The sequence below is a fragment of the Myotis lucifugus genome, unplaced genomic scaffold, assembly GCF_000147115.1.
Source record: "Myotis lucifugus unplaced genomic scaffold, Myoluc2.0 scaffold_276, whole genome shotgun sequence".
Lineage (NCBI taxonomy): Eukaryota > Metazoa > Chordata > Mammalia > Chiroptera > Vespertilionidae > Myotis > Myotis lucifugus.
This window is the reverse complement of record NW_005871324.1, coordinates 957,589-981,017: the sequence shown is the minus strand read 5'-3', so window position 1 is coordinate 981,017 and position 23,429 is coordinate 957,589. Positions and strand designations below refer to the sequence as shown.

General features: G+C 48.2%; 1 protein-coding gene across 6 annotated transcripts in view; it reads left to right on the top strand.

Annotated features, from left to right (window-relative positions):
* MED15 (mediator complex subunit 15) overlaps nt 1-23,429 on the top strand; it is a 64,574-nt gene that overhangs the window by 30,928 nt on the left and 10,217 nt on the right. For 2 of the 6 annotated variants that reach the window (XM_023763211.1, XM_023763212.1), the window contains exons 3-9: nt 650-701; nt 2,992-3,021; nt 4,558-4,770; nt 12,354-12,583; nt 13,624-13,944; nt 15,126-15,230; nt 20,933-21,052. In XM_023763211.1, coding sequence (XP_023618979.1) covers nt 650-701; nt 2,992-3,021; nt 4,558-4,770; nt 12,354-12,583; nt 13,624-13,944; nt 15,126-15,230; nt 20,933-21,052 — 1,071 coding nt within the window. Of the gene's footprint in view, nt 1-256; nt 385-649; nt 702-2,991; nt 3,022-4,557; nt 4,771-12,292; nt 12,584-13,623; nt 13,945-15,125; nt 15,231-20,932; nt 21,053-23,429 lie in introns of those variants that run through there. The other 4 variants (XM_023763214.1, XM_023763213.1, XM_023763215.1 and 1 more) reach the window with 4 other exon arrangements.

The following is a 23,429-nucleotide window of genomic DNA, read 5'->3' as shown; positions in this document are numbered from 1 at the left end:
TTCCAGAAACACGCAGGGCAGCTGGGACAAAGAGGGCCCTCGGCCGTGGCCTTCACCTGCCCCCCTTGAGTGCCCTGTGTCCTCTCCCTGCCTGTGCAGTAAATTCAGATTAACAGGGATCTCCGCAAGCACAGCCAGGGGCAAACATCCAGATTTGCATGTAAGTGTGACGTCAGCAGTGAAAAAGCAACAGGCTGGGTATTAAAAGCGAAAGTACTTCGATACAAATAGTGCAGAGACAAAGGCGGCCCGCCCATGACTACTTCTGAAATGCCTTGTGACCTTAGGACAGCCTCTCGTCCCCACTGGACCTACTCTGCCCGCCGTGGAAAGAGGGGTGCCTGAGCTGGCGCTTGGCCCTCTCGGTTAGGTGTTTACAGCAAGGTGGAAGGAGCAGCAGTTTGAAGTCTTGTTTTTCTGTTTCTCGGTGCCTTTTGTTGCCGCCTGCAGCTGAGCACTGACAGCCGTCCTCTGAGAGCCAGATTCCAGAGGAGGCCCAGCTGGGCAGAGCGTGGGGTGGGCCTCAGCCCAGCAGCCTTTCAGGAAGAGCCCTCAGCTCCGTGGCTCAGGAGTGCAAGGGGGAGGGAAGGGGAGCACACGGCTTCACTTCTTCATCTGGGATTAAACTGCTTCCTGTTTTCACTTTTAGGAGGAATACCTTTCTCTTGTGGCCAGGCTCATTATCCATTTCCGAGACATTCGTAAGTAAAATTTTACATTTCTGGTTGTGATCGCTGTGAGAGGCTGACCCTGTCATGCGGTGGAGACTTACTTGGCCACAGTGCCTGAGTCAGAATGTCTGTGTAAAAGTGCCTGCTTTCTGGAAAGTTCTTCATTGCTTTGCATTTGATTCCATATTTCTCATCTCCCCAGAGACTCAGCCTGAAAAATGCTGATTTTGGCATAATGGAGATGTTAGCTTCAAAGTGGTTTAAACTGAACTGCTGTTTTTGCTTGTCCATTTAATCTTTTTTTAAAAAGACTGTTGGCCGTGATCGGGTGGCTCAGTTGGTTGGAATGTTGTCCGGACACTGAAAGGTTGCGGGTTTGATTTCTGGTCAGGGCACATACCTAGGTTCCGGGTTCAATCCCAAAGTCTGGGTGTGTATGGGAAGTGGCCGATCAATCAATATCTCTCTCTCCCTCACCCCTCTCCCCCGCATTCCCCCTCCCTCCCTCTTCCCCTCTCCCTCTCTCCCTCCATCCCTCTCTTCTTCTCCCCCTCTCTCCCTTCCTCTCTCTAAAATCAATAAACATATCCTCGGGTGAGGTTTAAAAAAAGAAACAATTCTTTAAAAAAGAAAAGGACTGTTGCTTTTATCTCCAGGCAGCTCTTCTTAAATAAGCAGTTTACTGTGGAACAGAAACTTCTTTCCCTAATAGTTGGTTTTATTGACCCATGGAGGCCTGACCTAAATGTGTGTTCCTGTTAGGCTGGAAGCTTCTGAGGCCAACTTCCTGCCTCGAGCTCCCTGCCGTAGTGAGGGACACCCAGGTCCTGCCACATTCCACCTCCTGATTCCCAGGGTCCTGCTGTGGTTGTCAGCCAGGCCTAGCAGCAGCCATGGCACTTCAGAAATGAGTGTCACTGCATCCCAGGGTCAGGGTTTTCTGTGTAGACACTGAGTGTTCCTGGATGGCTGTAATCTGTAAAGGAAACGGGCTGCGGGGGGGGGGGGGGGGTGGCAGGGCACTCTGTGGTTTCAGCCAACAGCGCCTCTTGCCTGCCTGCAGTTGTGTTTCCACGGGAGATGGGCTCCTGACATAGCCTGTCCTTGGAGTGTGCACTTGGCAAGTCCAGTCTCTGTCCCCCTGTGGTTGTAGAGGCAGCTACAGATTCAGTCTCAGTAATCCTGGGCTAAGGAAGAACCCCAGAGGTTTTGCTTCTTTCCACATGAACTAGCTTTTTACCAGGACAGCCAACAAGGTGAACTTCACCTGATTTCATTTTCTTGCTCTGTCTGGGAAGGTTCTATGGCTTCTAGAACAAGAGGAGATGGAAGTAGGAGCTTGGAGAACAAGCAGCCTGGATGAACCGTCCTGGTTTTTCCTGGCAAGGGACTCTGCTTGTCGGGGCTGGGCTGGGCTGTTCAGGAGGTGGCCCTGGCACGTTGGCACACACAGGCCTGTGGGCTAGGGTGTCCACAGCTGTCTCACTGGCGCCTCAGGAGAGGGTGGAACTGGTGCGGCAGTTCCCCGCCTGACCCTAGGGCAGTGATGGCGAACCTATGACACGCGTGTCATAGGTGACACGCGAACTCATTTTTTTGGTTGATTTTTCTTTGTTAAATGGCATTTAAATATATAAAATAAATATCAAAAATATAAGTCTTTGTTTTACTATGGTTGCAAATATCAAAAAATTTCTATATGTGACACGGCTCCAGAGTTAAGTTAGGGTTTTTCAAAATGCTGACACGCCGAGCTCAAAAGGTTCGCCATCACTGCCCTAGGGCCAGTTAGATCTGACTTCCAGCCAGGTTTGGCCAGCCTCAGTTTCTCTAGAAAATAGAGATGCTGCCTCACCGGCATAGGTTGAAAATGGAGGTGTCATGGAGTTCTCAGCACCATTCTGGGCCCATCATGGATCCTATAGCCTTCCTGTTTGTTGCTCAGGGCAGGAGCTGAGACTATGGCCCTAGGAAGGAAGGAGAGCTAGAGTAGGCCCAGAGTGAGCCTCTGCCTGGGGCAGTTCTTTAAGGCCCCAGGTTGACCCTGGGGGGTTCTGCACCCTCTTCTCCCAGGCCCCCTTGTGCGCCAGCGCTGCCAGGAATGGGACACATACACACGTGTGTGAGTGCGTGTGCACACACACAGACACACACAAACATACACTGAAGCTCTGAGGTATGTTTTATCTAGTTTCTAGGCAGGGTGAGCTCAGTTTTAGCAAATGACCTCTGGGCAAATGCATATAAACGGACTTACTGTGAAAATATGTGGTTATATAAAACGTTATTTATTTTGTTTTTGTTTTTTTTTTAAATATAGATAACAAGAAATCTCAAGCTTCTGTCAGTGGTAAGAATTTTTCCTTTTTGAATTCAAATTCTTCCCACCCTTGGATATGGGGCAGCAGGAATGATATTGTGGATGCCCCGTTTGCCTGGGGCTAAGCTGTTACTAGAGGACAAAGTTCAGAGCGACCTCTGGCTGGTCACGAGAATTGTGGAGCTGTGCCCCATACTCCCCATCCTTCCTCTTCCTGTGCCCATAAGATGCTGCTGCCCCACTGCATTTCACTTGGATACAGTTTTTGCCCAGCAAAAAGATTATAAAAACTCACATAGTTATTGAGACATTATCTAAAATTTTGCTCTGGGAGAGAACTATTATTGTATATTTAGTATAACAGCATGTAGTAGTTCTTAGAGAGTAGCTGTGAATTATCTTTCTTAAGTTACAAAGTTTCTTTGTAAGTTAAAAATTATCATTATTTTTTAATTTCAAGGCTTTATCACATAAGGGAGACCCTGACTGACAATTCAGCCTTGATTGATTTCACTGACCGAGCTGAGCTGCCAGTGAAGGAGTTGAGATCCAACATGGCCAACTAGACTCCCACCTGTCAAGAAGGGAGCTAGTCTCCCATGCTGTTTGTCTTATCGTAGGCCGCAGAGCTATAAATGCCAGATGCCCAGGCCTGCCTCAGATGAGCGAGCTGCACCTGTCCATGTGGGCCCTATCTCCCCTCGGGGTATCTCCATGTAGAGTGATTCTCAGCTAGCGGGGCGGTGGGATCAGAGTGCATGGCCAGGAGAACGGCTGGCCTCTTGGTATTGAAGCATAGGGCTCTGTGGCAGGGTGTCCAGGCCAGGCCACCCCTGTTTGCAGCTAGTCATCTGCCATAAGCCTACACTCATAAATGTGTGTGATGAGAGCTTCAGGCTCCTTGTCTTGCTTCAGCATTGTTCACCGAGCTGAGTCTGGAGACCTGGGGGCTTGGTGAGTGTCAGCAATGCTCCTTGGCGCTTTGTGGACCTTTCCCTCACTTAGCTTGGCCAAGTGATGGTGTGATGGCCCTGGGTATAGGAGTAGTGTCCTGAGAATGCTCCTCTGTGGGGGTTCTGGTATACAGGGAGCCATGTAATATCCCTGGAGAGCATCTGCCTTCACCTTCCTCCCCTCCGCCTGAGGCATTTCCGTGCGCCCCACCCCCACCCTTGTGCCCTTGTTTACTTGAAGAAGGGCCTTGTGTGCTCACCCAGCAGGAAAGGATTGTACAGCCAGGAGGGGTGGGGGCTGCTACCTTCCCCGAGGGCAAATTTGTCCTTCAATCTTAGGACCCTAGTACAGGCCCGACTAGGAGTGCTCCCTGCCCAGGAGGGCTCATGGTCCAGAGGCAATAATAAACACACAGGGCGCCCTGCCCCGGGCTGTGACCGGCAGTTAGGTCAGCATTTGGGAGGCTTCCAGGACTCTGACCAGTTGGGGCTTTGAGGCAGTAGAGCCTGGAGGCAGCAAGAAGTGGGTGCTCCATGAGGCCTCACAGCCTTCAGAGCCTCACCTGATTTCCGTGGGCACTTCCTGAGATGCTGTGCCTTTGTGTTCCCACAGACCCTATGAATGCCCTACAGAGCCTGACTGGCGGACCCGCTGCAGGAGCAGCCGGAATTGGCATGCCTTCTCGGGGCCCAGGACAGTCCCTAGGTGGGATGGGAGGCCTTGGTGCCATGGGGCAGCCAATGCCTCTCTCTGGACAGCCGCCCCCCGGCACCTCAGGGATGGCCCCTCATGGCATGGCTGTTGTGTCCACGGCAACTCCACAGAGTGAGTACCACAATTTTCAGAAAACCTGCCATTTTCTTCGGAAGCGGCATGCATTTTATTCCTTTGCTTAAGGTGGTTGGAGAAGCTCCAAGGAGCTCTGTCTTTTTATCTTTGTTGGTGTGATGAGAAAAGGCTCCAAGCCTTCTGTGGGCTACCAGGAGAGTTAAGTGACACTGAGGCCCTCTTCCTACCCCGGGGTGAGAGTGGAGGACTCGGAGGAGGTTGGAGTGATCTGGGGCTCCATCCAAGGGCTTGTATTTTGTAGCTGTAAGAGAAACAGTTATGTCTCAGGAGTGTTCTTGGTCATGAACAAGTGCTGTTAGCATCTCACAATCCCTAGACTGCCCCGCTCTCAGGAGCCATCTCTTCCAGTGCTGCCCTTGCCCTCTTTGCACTTCTCTGCAGCACACGGCCCCTTGTCTTCTGTACTCGGCTGCCCCTTCCAGGAGCTGGACTGTAGTGCAGGTCTTCCTTTCTTTCCAGGACCCCTCTTGATGGACCTTGGATAAACATTTACTTAGTACCTGGAATGTACTTCAGGACATCAAAGTGCTTCGACACTATTTTTCCTTAATAGAACATTTTTTTTAAAAAATATATTTTATTGATTTTTCACAGAGAGTAAGGGAGAGAGATAGAGAGCTAGAAACATCGACAATGATAATATCTTAGTACATCATCAAAACTGAGAAGTGAGCATGGGGACAGTGCTCAACTCAGGGAGACTATTCAGACATCATCGAACCTGGACCTCTCAGTCGGCAGGCCGACGCTCTATCCACTGAGCCAAACCGGTTTCGGCCTTAATAGAACATTTTATTTTTGGAATACTTGAGTCACAGGAAGTTGCAGAGTAGTGCAGAGTTCCCATGTACCCTTCACCCAGCTTCCCCAATGATAATATCTTAGTACATCATCAAAACTGAGAAGTGAGCATGGGGACAGTGCTCAACTCAGGGAGACTATTCAGACGTCAGCAGTTCCTATATGCATTCTTGTGCATGCACTTACATGTGTGTAGTTCTATGAGATTTTATCATATGTGGAATTGAGTAACCATCAGCACTGTCAGCATGCAGAACTGTTCCATCACCACCAACAAGTTGTTGTATATCTCTTTTTTTAAATTATTTTTTTATTGATTTTTAGAGTGAGAGGAAGTGAGAGGGATAGAGTGATAGAAACTTCGATGAGAGAGACACAATCAGCTGCATCCTGCACACCCCCTACTGGGGATCAAGCACACAACCCTGGCATGTGCCCTGCCTGGGAATCAAACCGTGACTCCCTGGTTCATAGGTTGTCGCTTAACCTATGTCTCTCAGCTGGGCTATCGTATACCTTTTTTTTTTTTTAATGTATTTTATTGATTTTAGAGAGGAAGGGAGAGGGAGAGAGAGATAAAAACATCAATGATGGGAGAGAATCATTGATTTGCTGCCTCCTGTATGCCCCCTACTGGGTATTGAGCCTGCAACTTGGGCATGTGCCCTTGACCAGAATTGAACCCGGTACCCTTCAGTATGCAGTCTGACACTCTATCTCAGTGATTCCCAAAGTGGGCACTACCACCCCCTGGTGGGCGCTGCAGCGATCCAGGGGGGGGTGGTGATGGCTACAGGTGCATTTGTTTTAACTTTTTTTGTATTACCTTTCTATTCTGAGTTCAATAAATAGTTTCATAGTTTCAAACTTCAATGTTTCGAATTTACACCTTTCTTTACTATATTTTACGAAAAAGGTAGAAACATTAATACATATATCTTTCTGTTTAATTGCTATTAAAATTTTAAAAAAATTAATTTCCAGGGGGCGCTGAGTAATATTTTTTCTGGAAAGGGGGAGGTAGGCCAAATAAGTTTGGGAACCACTGCTCTATCTGCTGAGCCAACCTGGCTAGGGCTGTTGTATACCTTCTAATAATCACACATGCCCTCCAACCCTAAGCCCTGGCAGTCACTGATCTGTTCTCTATAATTGTATCACTTTGCCAGTGTTTTATCAGTGGCATCATATAATGTCTGACTTTTTGAGATTGGCTCTTTTTACTCAGCATAATGCCCTTGAGATCCTCCAAGTTGTATTAGTCATTCACTCCTCTTCATTGCTGAGTAGTATTCCACGAGTGTCCCAAGGACTGAGTGTGCTCAGTTTACTTATGCATTCACCCTAGAAGGATGTTTGGGTTGTTTCCAGTTTGGGGCGGTTATACATAAAGCTGCTGTGAACACTTGTGTGTGGGCTGTGGTGTTTCAATGTATTTTTGTTGTGTGTCCCTCATAGTAACCTATGAAGAGGGCAGTGCCATTGCCTCTGCTTTCCCCAGAAGGTAGCATGACCTATAGCTGGGGTCACACCCAGGCTGCCTGACCTGAGCGCCCTGTTCTTTGTTGGATTTACTGTATTAGCATTGCCTTGCTCTTCTCAGATGGCACATGTGTTCTCATTCTCACACTCCTGCACTGGAATCTTCCCTCCCCAGCCATCCTCTTCCTCCTCAGGTCTTCATTCTCTTCTTACTGATATATTGCCATCAGACTCTTAGGTCTTCACTTGGTTCTTCATCTTGAGCTCCTTTGTCCCCCTTTGTCATACCAGCACACCTGATACACACACGGGATAGCTTATGGAAGAATGTATAAGAGAGGTACCGGCCCTGGCTCCTTTTTACGTTATACTCTGGTGTACTGGTTGAGGTTTTTGGTGTGTTTTTTTTTTTTATCACAAACTTATATTTTATAATAAAAAATAGTTTTAAAATGTGTGAGTTGAGAATGCTCCTATCTATGATTTGTCTTACAGTCTCATACCTAAGACTGTCAGAAGTTCAGTGGCAAAAGCTTTCGTAGCTTCCCCAATCTGACCTTGACCCACATCCTGTTTTCAGCTTCGGAAGGACCTGGTCTCCTGTGTGGCACTAGAGGAAGTTTGAAGTGGGCTCTCTACTTTCATGTCCTGCTGCTGCCTCTGTCAGAGACCTTCCCTCCCTACCTTTGACCTCTTGCCTGCCTGGTCTACCTGAAATATGTGTCATGGCCCAATGGGCATTTGCTCTCCCTTTCTAACATTTTTTCCAAATGCCACTGTGTGATTAAGGCCACTTCAAGCCATAATCCCAGAGGGCAGGGCCTTAGAGGTTTTGCCAGGGTTCTCAAAGGACAGTCTAGGGCACACTGTGATAGTCTCCAAGTGACCCAGGTTAGTCATAAGAAACACAAACTCTGACTGTGGGTAAGGCTGTGGGCTGGGGTACAGGGTTTTAGCGAGACTTACTTGTCCCTCTGAACATTTTTGTTCCTCAATGAATTTTGTATCATGTGCATGTAAAAACCGACTTTAAAAATCAGTCCTATTTCTGGCTGTTTGACAGACTGGGTGCTGAGGAACCCTCCTTCTTCTGGATAACTAGATCCTGGGTAGGCTGCATTTTGGATTGCTCGGCTGGCAGAAGTAGAGGATGCTCTTTCCCTTGCTGTGCCCTGGCTCACTGCAAGATAGGAAAAGCAAGCTTTGGGGTCCCTCCATCCAGCAGGATTTGTGCTAGGGTCCTTGGCATCCCTAGCACCCCCAGAAGCAAGGGCAGATTGGAGGAGAATGCTTCCAAGATTAGTACTGTTGGAATTGCAGTTAAGGTCAAGCATTGAGCACACAGTCAAAGATCAGTAGGTATGAAAGGAAGCAAAGGCACCATGAGGAAGAACAGAAACAATAAACAGATGTGGAAATCCCCAGGGACCACACACATAGCAATTGTTAGGTATGGGCTTGGCATGCTAAAAGAATAAAGGATGGAATCCCAAATGAACAAGCACTGTGATACTACCTGGAATGACCACGCCGATTTGAAAAGGAACCAAATAGAACTTTTAGAAGCTGAGAAATAAAATTCATGAAAGAAAAAGCATGGATGAATAAACAGTGCATTAGATATAGCTGAAGAAAGAATTTGTGAACTAGAGCTACATTTGAAGAAATTCTGTAGAATGTAGCCCAGAGAAGCAGACATGGAAAATAGGAGGGTAAGAAATGTAGAGGATAAAATCAGAAAGTCTAATATCTAATAAAAGGACCAAGTGGAGAGAATGGAAGCACAGTAGTATGTGAGGAGATGATGGCTTAGAAAAGCTCAGCACACCCACACCGGTTAAATAAAGCATCCATGTCTTAACCTGTTGTGAAACAGAATACCAAAGGCCAGAAGAATCTCTTAAAAATGGCCAGTTTCTGTAAGGAGCAAGAAGTCGACTCAGCAGACTCAGTGACGGAGTCAAGAAGATAAGAGGTGGTTAGAGTGCTGAGAATAGAGCTGCCAACCACAGTTATGTGCCAGTAAAACTTCCAAGGAATAGGAGGAAACAGACATTTTTAGATAAATAAAGCCTAAGGAACCTTCATTAAAAGGTTTTTAAGGACATACTTTTATTTGCTCACCATTTCCTCTTCTCAGACCATCCTTCTCAACATGCCAGGTGTAAGATGGGAGAAGAAATATTTTTCATGTAAGGTAGTGAATCTAAACCAGTAATTCTCAATGATTTTGCACCCTAGGGAACATTTGGCAATGTCTACAGACCATTTTGATGTCACAACTGTGAGGGTGCGATTGGCATCCAGTGGGTAGAAGCCAGAGATGCTGCTAAACACCTTACATGCACAGGACAGCCCCCCCATAACACAGGATTATCTGGCTCAAATTTCAGTAAGGATAAGGTTGAGAATTCTTGGTGTAAACAAATATTACCTCTATAAAATAATAATATTCAGAGCTAACCTCCATATGGACCTGCTACATTCCAAGCACTATTTTGAGTATTCTACCTATAATAGGTTATTTATTAGTCCAGTGTAGGAAACTGAGGCATAGAACAGTGACAGAGTTGGGATTTGAGTCAGGGTAGTCTGGGTCAGAGGCTGTACCCCTAGTCATTATTCTATCCTGATTCTTATAAGTCTGCTGTGTGGCCATAAGTTGATAAACAGGGACCAAAATAAATGGAAGTCAGAGGGGGGAATATATCAAGGAAATCAGGTCTATTATGGGCACATAAAACCTACTTTAAAAAATAGGGTTTGCCCTGGCCAGTGTGATTCAGTTGGTTGGGCGGCATCCTGTGTACCGAAAGGCTGTTGCTTCGATTCCGGTCAGGGCACATGCCTGGGTTGTGGGCTCAATCCCCCGTAGGGGGCATGCAGGAGGCAGATGATCGCTGCCTCACTCACATCAATGTTTCTCTCTCTCCCTTTCCCTACCTCTCTTAAAAAAAAAAATAGAGAAGGTTCTCAGATCTTTGTATTTGGAAAAGAGATTAAAATATGCCTAAACTTTATACTTTATTTAAGTGTACATGAACAGCCCTGGCTGGGGAGCTCAGTTGGTTGGAGTGTCATCCCGATACACCAAGGTTGCAGGTTCAGTTACCAGTCAAGGCATATACAAGAAGCAACCAATAAATGCGTAAATAAGTGGAACAACTAATGGATCTCTCTCTCTCCCTCCCTCCCTTCCTCCCTCCCCCTCTCTCCCTCCCTCCCTCCCTTCCTCCCTCTCCCTCTCTCCCTCCCTCCCTCCCTCTTTCTTTCTCCCTCTCTCCCTCTCTCCTTCTCTCCCTCCCTCCCCTTTTCTTTCTCTCTTTAAAGTAAATTTTAAAGTTGTTACAGCCTGGATGATATTCAGAGAATTATGCTGAATGAAAAAAACTAACCATACTGTATGGTCCCACTTATGTAACGTTTTTTAAATGGCAACATTTCAGAAATGGAGGACACCTTAGTTGTTGCCATGGGTGGAAGGATGGGGTTGCTGAAGCAGATGGCACTCCTAGGGATCCCTGTGGTGTTGGAATTGTTCAGTATTTTGACTGTAATCTACTCAGTTGAGAAAATTGTATAGAAGTTAATATTTACACCTGCACAGATGAGCACATATTCTGGCTGTGTTATTCTCTTATAATTTCACAAAATGGTACCATAGGTAGAAGCTGGTCAAAGTATACAATGGATCTCTCTCCATATATTTTTTTAATTTTATAACAGCTTTATTTAGATATAATTCACATACCATATAGTTCTCCCATTTAAAGTGAAACCTTTGGTAGTTTTTAGTATATTCAGAGAGTTGTGCAACCATCACTCCAATCAATTTTAGAACCTTTTCATTACTCCAAAAGAAACTGCTCCATAGAAAATCTTATAAACGGTTGCTCATATCAGCATTATTATAATAGCCCCAAAGTGGAAACAACCCAAATGTCCATAGCTGATGAATGGATAAACCAAATGTGGAAAATCCGTATAGTGAAGTGGTTTCCAATCTTTTTTTGGCCATGCCCTACCTAAGCATCTCTAAAATACTGATGCCTCTCTCCCCACCCCCCTTAACATATAATTCTTATTCAAAAAATGAACTCCTATTCACGTGGAGGAAGCCTAAAAGGCCATTAACTTGGTCTAAACAAGCTCCCAAAGAACATGACATCCATGAAAGAGAAAAATAAAAGAATGAAAGTTGAAGTACTGAGGAAGAAATCCCTAAGAAATAGTTAAAAAACTAGAGGCCTGGTGCATGAATTTGTGCACAGGTGAGGTCCAGCCAGCCCACCCGGTTTGGGCCGGCAGGGGGGAGGGGCTGTAGGTGGTTGACAGGCCGGCCCCACCCCCTGGTCGAACTCATGGTTGAACTTCTGGTCGAGGGGACAATTTGCATATTAGCCTTTTATTATATAGGATATAGGATAATAATAAGCCTGGCCAGCATGGCGCAGTGGTTGAGCATTGACCTATGAACCAGGAGGTCATGGTTTGATTCCCAGTTGGGGCACATGCCCAGGTTGTGGACTTGATCCCCAGTGTGGGGCAGCCAGGAGGCAGCCAATCCATGATTCGTTCTCACCATTGATGTTTCTGGCTCTCTTTCCCTTTCACTCTCTGAAATCAATAAAAATCTTTTTAAAATAATAATAATATGAAGTGATATGAAAAAATAGCAAGTAAAGTTTCAAAACATAATAGAGAACTGAAATGCATAAATATGTCACAATATATATTTATATACTGTATATGAGGCCCCTAGAACCATAAGAAATGCAAAAAAATTCACTGTTATTAACTCATTCTCGAATTGCGCCCCCTGTGGGGTATAATGGGAACCACTAGTATAATGGAATCCTATTTGGCAATAAAAATAAATGAAATATTGATATGTGCTACATCATGGGTGAACCTTGTAAATATTATGCTAAGCGAAAGAAGCCCATCAAAAAAGACCACATATTGTGAGATTCCATTAATTTGAAATGTCCAGAATGGACGAAGCCATAAAGACAGAAAGTAGATTGGTAGTTACCAGAGGCTGGGCTTCTTGGCTATCCAAAAGACTTAGCTCTTTTCTTTTTTCTTTATTATTATAGAACAATTCATAATAGTAAGTTTCATAATCCACACAAATGTTGCTCCCATCACATATGTTCAATCCCAGCAGCAGGTGGGGCAGCAGATGGTCTTACCACCCTCCCTTTCTGCACAGCCCTGGGCAATGGGCTCTGCTGGCCTGGTACAGCTGGGCCTGATTCCGGGTCTGTCTCCAGCCCAGCTGCAGCTCCAGCAGGTGGCGTTGCAGCAGCAGCAACAGCAGCAGCAGCAGTTCCAGCAGCAGCAGGCGGCATTGCAGCAGCAGCAGCAGCAGCAGTTCCAGGCTCAGCAGAATGCCATGCAGCAGCAGTTCCAGGCAGTGGTGCAGCAGCAGCAGCAGCAGCTCCAGCAGCAGCAGCAGCAACAGCAGCACCTGCTTAAATTGCACCATCAAAACCAGCAACAGGTACCAGGTGCTCTTGTTCCTGTACTTGGCCTCCCTCCTGTGGTGTTGGAGCTCTGGACACGCACCAGCCATTGTGATGGGTATAGGGACTCAGAGCCAGTAGTGGATCCTCCTGACCCCTGGTGTCTCAGCTTCCTTCTTCATGAGCTTCCCACAGAACCTAGAACATGGAGGAAAAATAGGCCCTGACTTGCTAGGAGGTAATCTGATCTCACAAGACTGGCCTCTCTGCCAGACTTGGGTGTCTAGCTGCAGACCTACTACGTGCTGGGGGCTGACTCAGTGGAGGCTCTGGGTGCAAGCGATTCATATAAGAGTTAACTGAATCAAGAAGTGAGACGAACTCTCCAAGATGCATGAATGCTTGAGCCATCACGTGGGCTTGTTTGGTGCCTGAACACAGCACTAATCGACCTACATCTAGTGTCCTACAGGGTCATGGCAATGTCACATTAGAAGCCCTGTTCCTAAGAAAACAGTCACCCCACCCCCCATGGTTTACAGTCAGCATCAGACATGTTAAGCATCTATTGTTAGGTCTGCTCTTGGCTGAGGGAGGGAATCCCTGAGGGGACCTTCACTTTTCTACCTCCTCCAGGCCTTGGCTCGCTGACTCCTTTTCTCAGTGGCCACCCTCTCAGAACCGACAGTGAGTCTTCAGTCCCACCTTTCATCTTCATCCTGAAAATCAGACATTGGCCATCTTCGTGAGGCTGGTACTATTGACCAGTGTAGGGACCTTGGAGATTTGAGTCACCTGAGCGTTTATCCCAGCCTCCATAGGACTGCATCCATATGTTACTCTTACTAAACTCTCCCAATATTTCCCTTGAATCTTCCATCCTCTCAGGTCTAGGGGTAGACCAGCCAGCGTCTGATGGCCAGGGCACAAGTGCACTCCTGGTGTTTCCTCAGTGTTCTCTGTGGGAAGTGCTCCCTCTGCCCCGTGTGAGGACAGCCCAGGCAGGCTTCCTGGGGCAAGGCTGGCACAGGGCCCAGAGGCCAATGGGGTGACGGAGTGCTACTTGTTCTGCCCCTAGATACAGCAGCAGCAGCAGCTGCAGAGGATGGCACAGTTGCAGCTGCAGCAACAGCAGCAGCAGCAGGCTTTGCAGGCCCAGCCGCCAATGCAGCAGCCACCAATGCAGCAGCCACAGCCTCCCCCCTCCCAGGCCCTGCCCCAGCAGCTGCAGCAGATGCATCACCCACAGCACCACCAGCCACAGCCACAGCCTCAGCAACCACCAGTGGCTCAGAACCAACCATCACAGCTCCCGCCACAGTCACAGACCCAGCCTTTGGTGTCGCAGGCTCCGGCCCTACCTGGACAGATGCTATACCCCCAACCTCCGCTGAAGCTTGTGAGTACCCATGACTTGTGGTAGGCCGTGGCTCTTCTCTGGTATCACATGAAGCTTGTGGCCATTAGCAGTTTCTGAAGCTCTTTGGCTATAGATGGCATGTCCTCTCTTCAAGCAATGGGACTCAGGTGACCCTTTCCCATGTTGACCTTCACGTCTGGCTCAGCGAGGGAGTGTGCATTCCAAGAGCTGCTGCAGCCTGCACTGGGGGTGCCTGCTGCAGGAGTAGCAGTTTGTCTTCCAAGCAGCATGGCTGATTGTGGTGGTGGCCGTGGCCATTTTAAAATTATGGATGATTTTAGGATTGTTGATGACTAGATAGGTGACAGCACGTGCATTCTCACTGTGGGAAGGACCTGTCACCTCCATTAAGCATCCATGGTGGTTTGCTACTTGCTCAGAGTTTCTGATCAAAGATCCCTGCCATTACCATATTTTTGAGGAGGGTATTAATATAAAATGTTACTTTCAGTCTTATTATGCATCTCTGTAGAAAGCAAAAATCCAGTCAGTGACGTTTACACAGAGGACAGAATATTGCCACTAAGTTAGGAGTAGCTACATCAAGGCGCCATTTTTATGTGTGGGGTTTTTTTGCTCGTTTCCTTGGTTTTCATGGCCTTTTCTATGTGTGACTCATTGAATGGAGTAAAGATAGACCATGCCTGAATTGAGTGGCAAGTGAATAGAAGGCTCACAGGAGCAGGCTGAAAGGCTGGGGATAGTTGGGAGAAGCAGGTATTAGTAGACCTGCCACCTAGGAGCCATCCTTCTGCTGGCTGGCCATCCACTCTGGTTTCTTTTGAGGCATCAGGGCTCTGAGTGGGACTCTTATAGACTGTCAGTGTGCTTGGGCCCGAGGTTGAGAAGACTGGGCTGTGTGGTTGGAGCCATTGCTTTGTTTGCAGTGATAGATGGTGATGACATCTCAGTGGGAAAGCTGTACTTCTCACCAGCGTTAGAGGAAGTGGGACTCCACTGTGCAACTCAAAGACAGGCTGGTGTGGGACATTGCTCATGAGCTAAAGGATAAGGAACGGCCATTAAGGTGACATAATAACCAGTGAAGACATAACGATCCCATCCTCCTCATGAGAAGCTTCGAACGTCAAAGCTCCCCCAGAAGTAGTGGGTGCTCTGCTCTCCGTGGCTCCAAATCGAATTCTCCCTTCCTCCCCCAGGTCCGAGCTCCGATGGTGGTGCAGCAGCCCCAGGTGCAGCCACCGGTGCAGCAGCAGACAGCGCCGACAGCTCAGGCCCCCCAGATAGTGGGTTCTGGAGTCCAGGTGAGGGCCATCAGAGCCAAGGGCTTCTGTAGTTAGCAGGTGCATGTCCACTTGCGAATGGAGCTGGATTTCCAGCGCTCTGTGGCGAGGGTCCTGGTTGGATCAGGGCCAGGTTGGTAAAGCGTGGGTCTTCTCTTCCCTGGCACTTTGCGAGATGATGGCTTTCCTGGAGCTGGTCCCTGGAGTCATGAGGTAGCCAGCTCTGCTTGATGATATCTGAGTCCCCCAGCTGCATAGTGCACGTGCCATTCCCACCTCTCCTCTGATGTCCTTTTTCTTACCTCTTTCCTTCTTAGACCACTCAGTGGAGAGGGGAGTGTTGTAGTCTCATGCTTGCCTCAACTCTGAGTACGGGGCTAGCAGGGGGTGGACAGTAGAAAGAGCGTGGGAATGGTGGCATCTGGTTCCAGTTGACAGCGCAGGCTTGTGCTGAGGTCCCTGCCAGGCTGACTTCTGGGGCTTACTCCTGTGTTGGGAAGTGTGGCCGAGGCCCACCACGTTCACCCTCTGGGTATTGGATATTGATGGATGGAGGAGGCCTTACCCTGCCTTTTCGTAGTAGAGACCAGATTCTTGTTGGTTTCTGGGGGTTGGAGCTTGGCCCTGTGACTTCTCCATGGACACCCTCCCTTGCCCTCGTGCTGGTGCTGAGGTGGGGGGACATCCAGTCTGGGGCCTCAGTTCTTCCTGTCTCCACCCAGTGGTAAGAGCACAATAGTCCAGCTCAGAAGAGTGTTGGCTTTAGATGGAGCAGATATGCTAGTTGATGTGAGGCTACAGCCACCCGGTGCCACACTGCACTCCTGCCCCGCTCGTTATCCGTGAGTGTGCAGGGCCACAGGTCGAGCACTTCTGGGATTCGGTGTGTTCCCTTAGTGTCAGATGACATTTCCCTGTGGGGGACGCTCAGAAACAGTCCTTCCTGGTCCCAGCTGCGTGGCTGGAGTTGTGGGAAGCTGCCTGAGGAGAAGCTAGCCGAAGGGAGGAACCTGCGGTGTTTCGATGCAGCTGAGCCAGCCTAGCAGCCTCTGGGCTCACTGCACCAAATGACCTGGGCCCAGAGTTCCCCACGTCACCAGCGTGCCCAGACATGGTCCTATGTGAGACACACGATGGACTTCGTGTCTGTAGCGGGGACGGGGGCTGGCTGCCCTGTGTGACGAGGTTGGAGTCCATCTCTGCTGCCACTGCTGTGTGTCCTGTGCTTGTTCTCAGGCTTCCTCGGGCTCCCTCTTCTTGGTGTCTCATGCAGAGAAGGAGGTGCATGGTCAGAACCAGGGCCCACCCAGTCCACAGAAGCCACTGCCCTTGTCACAAAGTGACCCTCCCTCCTCTATCCCAGGACCATTCTTAATGGAAACTTCTGGTTCTCGGGTCCAGTCTAGTAGGAGAGTGAGAAGCTTGGCATTTTGTACCTTGCACTGGGCCATCCTGAAGCAGAACTTCTCTCTCCATCCCATTTATCGGTGTTTGGGAATGAGCTGCCATAGAAAGGTTGATGTCTTCCGACCGAGGTCTGGCTCCATCCTGCTGGTTTATTCCTAGGCTTCTTGCTCAAGGAAGTGTACTCCCTGTCGCTTCCCTGGCACCTCACCACCTTCCAGAAGCAGGCGTGGTTGTTTGTGCTCAGTACCCTGCATGAGCCCGTGTGCAGCTCTGCTTTTCCCAGCAGTTACTCTGCCCTTTGCTTCTGCTGGAGGTCCCAGCCCAGCCAGCTCGGTCCCCTCTAGAGTAACCTTGATTTGTAACCTTCTTTACCTCCAGGTGGAGGCACAAGGCTGCTGGCAGGCAACGCTCAGAGGGGACGGGGCCTCTTCTTTTCAGGAGGGGGACTCGTAGCTGGGGTGGATGAAGTACTTGAGTACTTGTGGGTGGGTTTGGTTTTATAAAGAATGAGCCTTCAGGTTTTCTTTTAGGAGCAGTGTCACCTCATTCCTGTGTGTCACAGACCAGCGTCGGGTAGGGTGGGTGAGAGGCCTCACCCTGCCCTGTGTGGCCCATGGTGGGATTCCCGGGTGCTGGCGGCACAGGAAGCGTTCTTGAAGCCCAGGTGTGCGAGTGCCTGTGTGTGCCGTGCCTCAGCCCAGATGCAGAACCTTGGCAGGCAGTCCCCTGCCTCTGATCTGCTGGTTCACCTCTGGGCTCCTGGCAGGCAGTGCAGTTTTGTGGAGCCCGGTTGGCTGGCATCCCTGCATTCTATTAGCAGCGGTGTCCCCATGGTGGACAAGCCTTCCTGGGAGAATCTGTGGATTCACAGCCTTCCTTTGCAACCTGGACAAGACAAGGCTAGAGATACTTGGACCCCAAAACTTTAAATATATGTGGTGACTGTAGAATGTGGGTAGTTAAGAGAACTATAAATAAGGGAAACATTTCAGACTAGAAGAAACAGTTTGATATCTTTTCTTTCCAGTTCTCACGTAGTGGAGGTCATAGGACATACATAGGATTTTGTGTATGGCTATTACATTACAATAGAGGTAAAACGTTTTATAATTAAATATCTCAGTCAACATTATTCTATTGGTAGTGTTCCTTTTATGAATATATCCTGCTGTCCTTAATTTATGTACTGTTCTTGGATCCTGAGATTATTTTCATTTTTTTACTGTTACCAGGGATGCATGTCTAATGCATGGCTGGGTTTTAGATTGTTTCCTGATGCTTCCCAGAAGTGAGTTACTGGGTCACTTTGGTGCCCCTGAATTGTGTCAGCCAGTCGTCTACTAGGGGTTTAAAGATGCAAGCTAGTACTCCTATGTGGTGCCCGTGCATTTGACATTAGGACATGGTGACCACGTGTCGCTGCTTTACATATGTGAACTGCTGCTCACAGGGGCAAGTGCTGGTTCTGTGAAAGAAGTGCTGAGACTGGGCTTGAGCTGGTAGCCCTCCATGCCTTGTCTCTCAACTCTGTCCCCTCAGCACAGAAAAGAGGTGCCTTGTCGAACACTCCATGGTGGTGTGGCCGGATGAGTGGCCAGGGCTCAACCAGGGGCTGAGTTTGGTGTGTGGTGTGCTACGAAAATTGGTGTGCCCTGTTATGTAGATGCTTGGTTCTCGTATGGAATGTTATTTGTGTAAACGAGAAAGTTGATGTCATTGTCACTACAGTGGGACTTACTAGGTTACACAGGGTAGCTGCACTAGCTTCTGTTTCTTTCATAAATGTTATCTGTGACTGCAGATAAAACCAGAACAGAATGTGTCTCCATTTCCAAACAGTCCCTATGTTTTTATCTTTCAACATTCTGTTTTTTGGTATATGGAAACTTAATTATAACTTTTAAAAAATCTTTGTGGAAAGTATTACATAGGTCCTCCTTTTCCCCTCCTTAATCTCTTCCAGTCGCTCCCATCCTCCCCCAGGCCCTCACCACCTCATTGTCTGTGTCCATGGGTTATGCATATATGCATACAGGTTCATTCCCACTCACCCCTCCCCTGCCTTCCCTCGGAGTTCAACAGTCTTAATTATAACTTTCAAGTTACAAAAGAATTATCATCAGAGATACTTCCCTGTCCTAGCCAGTTTTTCTCAGTGGATAGGACATCGGCCTGGACTGAAGGGTCCCAGGTTTGATTCTGGTGAAGGGCATGTACCTCGGTTGCAGGCTCGATCCCTGACCCCGGTCGGACAGGTGTGGGAGGCAACCAATTGACGTGTCTCTCACATTGATGTTTCTCTCTGTCTCTCCCCTTCTCTTCCACTCTCTCTAAAAAGCAATGAAAAAATATCCTCGGGTGAAGATTTAAAAAAAAAATAGATACTTCCCTGATGTGCCGCCCTGTATGGACGCTCTCTGTCCTCCTTCCAGGCCCTCCTGCCTAGTGACCATGGAGGAGCCATGCCCGCAGCCCACAGCCTTAAGGATGGAGCTTGAATTCCTTTCTGGGTGGATGTGTGTTGGGAGGTAAAGAAATGTGGTCACTCAGCAGAATGGGAGAGTGAGTTGCTGGGTGTTTGCTGCCTGGGTCATCTGATCTTGTAAACACCACTGCTGTGTTTTCATTAGAATTTGTGGTTAAAAGAAAATGAGCTTTTCCTCCCAGGATTTCTCAGTTACAAGAAAACCAGTCAGCAGCAAATTAGATTTAAGCATCCATTCCTTATTACTTTCATTTCTTCATGGAAAAAATTTGCAATTCTCTTGTACCACCTGACTTACTTCCAGATCTTTCTCCCTCTGGCAAGAACACTTTTTAGTGGCCACTGACCCTAATGTGCAACCCATTGGTGGTTGTAAATGGACACCGTTTACTATTACCCCCATCTGCCCATGGGCTGAGAGCCGAACCCAGGACAGAGCTGCTTTTGGCCCCACCCTGGGCTTGGGGAGTAGGAGTCATGTTTCCCCGAGGCTTCCTGTCCTCACACCCTCCCCAACATCCCACTTTGTGTTTTAACTGGGTGGTGAGCGGTGGGCTCTTCAGGACCGCGCTCGTGTTTGGCAGACACCAGAATGCCTTCCTCGCCCCCCACCCCCAGGGAGTTCTTTTGTTGGGGTGGCTGCAGAAATGTCTTCGCCCAGCCCAGTGGGACGGCTGCCCCATTCCCATCGCTATTGGAAGGCTCAGGTTGGAACCTGCTACTGCTTGTGTCACCCCCAGCTTGCGGTGCCTGCTGCATGTGACCCGTGAATGTGAGTGTGGAACACAGTTGTGATGCCAGAGATCTCCCCTCAGCCCTTTCCCCTGCTTCTGAGCTCTGTCCTGGCACCACCTCGCCGCATAGACTGAATCGCCATCAGTGCCGCTTCGCTTCAGTCTCATGGACTGGCCCACACCCTCGTGGGACAGATGTTTTTCCCCCCATGGTTCACCCCTCTTCCTTTCCGAGGGGCTGAGTTGTTATAGCTTGGTTTCACCTGATAAGTTGGGAGTGCATCCAGGCCTGTTCTCCATCCCCAACTCCGAGCCCAGAGTGAGAATGACCGGGCCTCAGGAGGCCACTGGTTCCCGGCAGTGCAAGCCAGGCCTTGACCTACGACATGCTGCCCCGATGTTCTCAGAAGCATAAGTTGATGAGGGGAGTGGTCCCAGGACAGGCTGGAATTCTGGAATTTGGAATCATCTTGTATGTTTAAGGACAGACCTGACCCATGTCCCTGGGGAGGCATACCTCCTCGTGAGCTCGAGGCTTTAAGCTGAGGCCCAGGCTCCCCTTGCCCACCTCTCCCTGGTTTTAGTGATAAACTGGTTCCCCGGTAGAAACTTAACCGCCTGGAGGAGACAAGGACAGTTTGAGTGCAGGGGAGGTGGTTGCATAAGGCAGTATCCTATTGGGAAGGAAAGGTGAGCTGGTTTAATGACAGCCGACTTCTGACCAGCTTTGGCGGAGCGCACTCTCTCAGAGCCTGTCCCAGGAGCTCGGTCTCCTAAAAACACCCTTTGGCCATTGAGGTCTGGCTTTGAAGGCTCTGTGGGCGCATCAGCAGGTCAGAGGCTCGAGGAAGGAGTGCATCCAACACAATAGAAAGGTCTGGAGGCAGCATTCTTGGCGGCTCCTCTAGATTCCTGATGCCTAGATGGGCCTCCATGCTGCGGGCTTGAACATGTAGGCCGGACTGCCTCTAGCCCCTCAAGGCCCCTCACCCTTGTCATGGAGCTACTTGTCACGGAGGCTGCACACCCCTCTCCACCTGCCCTGCACTGAGTTTCTTTGTTGCGATCACCTTGTCTGTTGTCCCTCTGTCCTCAAGATGATCGCCGAAGCCTTGGCCCAAGGCGGGATGCAAGTAAGAGCCCGGTTCCCGCCCACCACCGCTGTGTCTGCCGTCCAGTCAAGCTCCATCCCTTTGGGCAGAGAGCCCTCAGCACAGGTATTTACGGGGCGGTGCCCAGGGCTCCTGGGAAGCTTGGGGTTCTCTGAGCGCCTTTGTGAGACACACTGTAATCTCTGTGACTTCCTTCACAGTGGCTCTCAGAGTACCTAACCAAGCTTACATGAGGCCAAACCCGGCTTGTTTCTTGAGGGGATGTGAGTAAATATCTGGGCTTATTTTTATTTTAATATTTTGGATAGTTCTGATGTTTTCATTTTCTAGAGAATGTGGGAGTAAATATCTTTTAAAAATGTTACTGTTGCCCTAGCTGGTTTGGCGCAGTGGATAGAGTGTTGGCCTGTGGACTGAAGGGTCCCAGGTTTGATTCCAGTCAAGGGTCATGCCTGGATTGCGGGCTTGATTCCCCATTAGCGGGTGTGCAGAAGGCAGCGATCATTAATTCTCTCTCCTCATTGATGTTTCTCTCTCTCCCTCTCCTTTCCTCTCTGAAATCAGTAAAAATAAATATTTTTTAAAATGTTAGTGTTCAGTGGTTGAGCGTCATCCTATGTATGAACCAGGAGATCATGGTTCAATTTCCAGTCAGGGCACATGCCCAGGTTACAGGCTCAATCCCTAATGGGGGGCATGTAGGAGGCAGCCAATCAATGATTCTCTCTCATCATTGATGTTTCGATCTCTCTCTCCCTCTCCCTTCCTCTCTGAAATCAATAAAAATAGATTTAAAAAAAAGAAAAATGTTAGTGTTTTAGCCCTGGCGGTTGTGGCTCATTTCATGCACTGAGAGGTCACCAGTTCGATTCCTAGTTTGGGGCTCCCGAGTAGGGGGCATGCAGGAGGTAGCTGATTGATGTTTCCCTTTCCCTCTCCCTTCCTTTCTGTCTAAAAGCAATAAAAACATTGTTTCTAAGTTAGTGTCTTAGATAGTTATGCTGTTGTCATTTTCATGGTAAAATAAAACAGAAGCTAAGCAAGTAGTTTGGCTTTCTGGGGCTGTGCTGTCTAATGCTATATAGCTATTAGCCATATGGAACTATTTACATTTAAACTAATTAAAATTAAATGAAACTAAAAATTGAGTTTCTCAAGTTACAGTCAGTTGAAATTTAATTACATTTCAAGTGCCCAGTAACCTCATGGGGAAATCAGTGACTGTCATCCTGGACACCACAGATCATCAGACAAGTCAGTCCATGGAAGCAAAAAGTCGTCAGACCCTGCTGCTGTAGAGTGTGCTGTGTAGAGCATAGAATTTACCACACACCCCTCTTTCTAGGTAGATAAAGACTTCTGTGTACATTACATGTTTTTAGGGATACGAATTTCTGGTTCTTTCATGATAGGAAATTTGGAATTCGTCTATGGTATATTTGTTTAACAAATAGTCATGTGCATTCCATGGGCCAGGCACCATTTTAAGATTCTGAGAATAAATTGGAGATGAGGTTTCCTTATCTTATGGACTTTCTTCCCATTTTAATGGGCTTGCTGTTAAAACCTCAGATTTGCCAAAACTTCAGCATTCATTTTCTGTTGTCAGGGAGATACATCTATAGTCCTAGCAGGTAGTGGCCCCAGCCTTTCTCTGATATTTCCAGCATTTAAACCTGTTATCCTCCCGCACACATAGGGCCAAAGACACCTTGGGCATTCAGATGTTCATGGTTCCAGAATTGGTGTATTTCTAATCCAGTCCCTTCTAAAAAAAGATAGCTTATTCCAAAAATATATCATTAAGCACTGGTCGGTGTGGCTCAGTTGGTTAAATGTTGTCTGGTGCACCAAAGGGTCATGGGTTCAATTCCTGGTCAGGGCACTTACCTAGATTGTGGGTTTGATCCCCAGTCAGGGTGAGGCAACCAATCAGTGTTTCTCTTGTTTCTCTCTCTTCCTCCCTCCCTCCCTTCCTCTCTCTCTAAAATCGATTTTTAAAAAATGTGTTGAGGAGCCCAGCTAGCATGGCTCAGTGGTTGAACGTCGACCTATGAACCAGGAGGTCAGGGTTCAATTCCCGGTCACTCTCTCATCTACACTAATAAAAGAGAAACATGGTAATTGGCGTACGACCGCTACCCTTCCCATTGGTTAATCAGCGTATCCTTATGCAAATTAACTGTCAGCCAAGATGGCGGCTGGCAGCCATGCACTGAAGCGAGCAGGGAGGCTTGCTTCCTCCAGGAACTGCAGACTCCAACGTTCCCCGCCTCACTTGCCGGACTCTCAACTGCAACTCTAAGCAACTATTACTATGTTGCAAATAAGAAGCTAAACAAAACCGGCTGTCAGTCAGCCCTGGACTGCAATATTGTATCCATGTTTTCAGCAGCGAGGCCTCAGAGCTAAAGCTGGCCCAGAATAAAAAAAAAAAAAAAGAAAACAAGGAGCGGTTGGGAGCTTTTAGTCAACTGCCAGC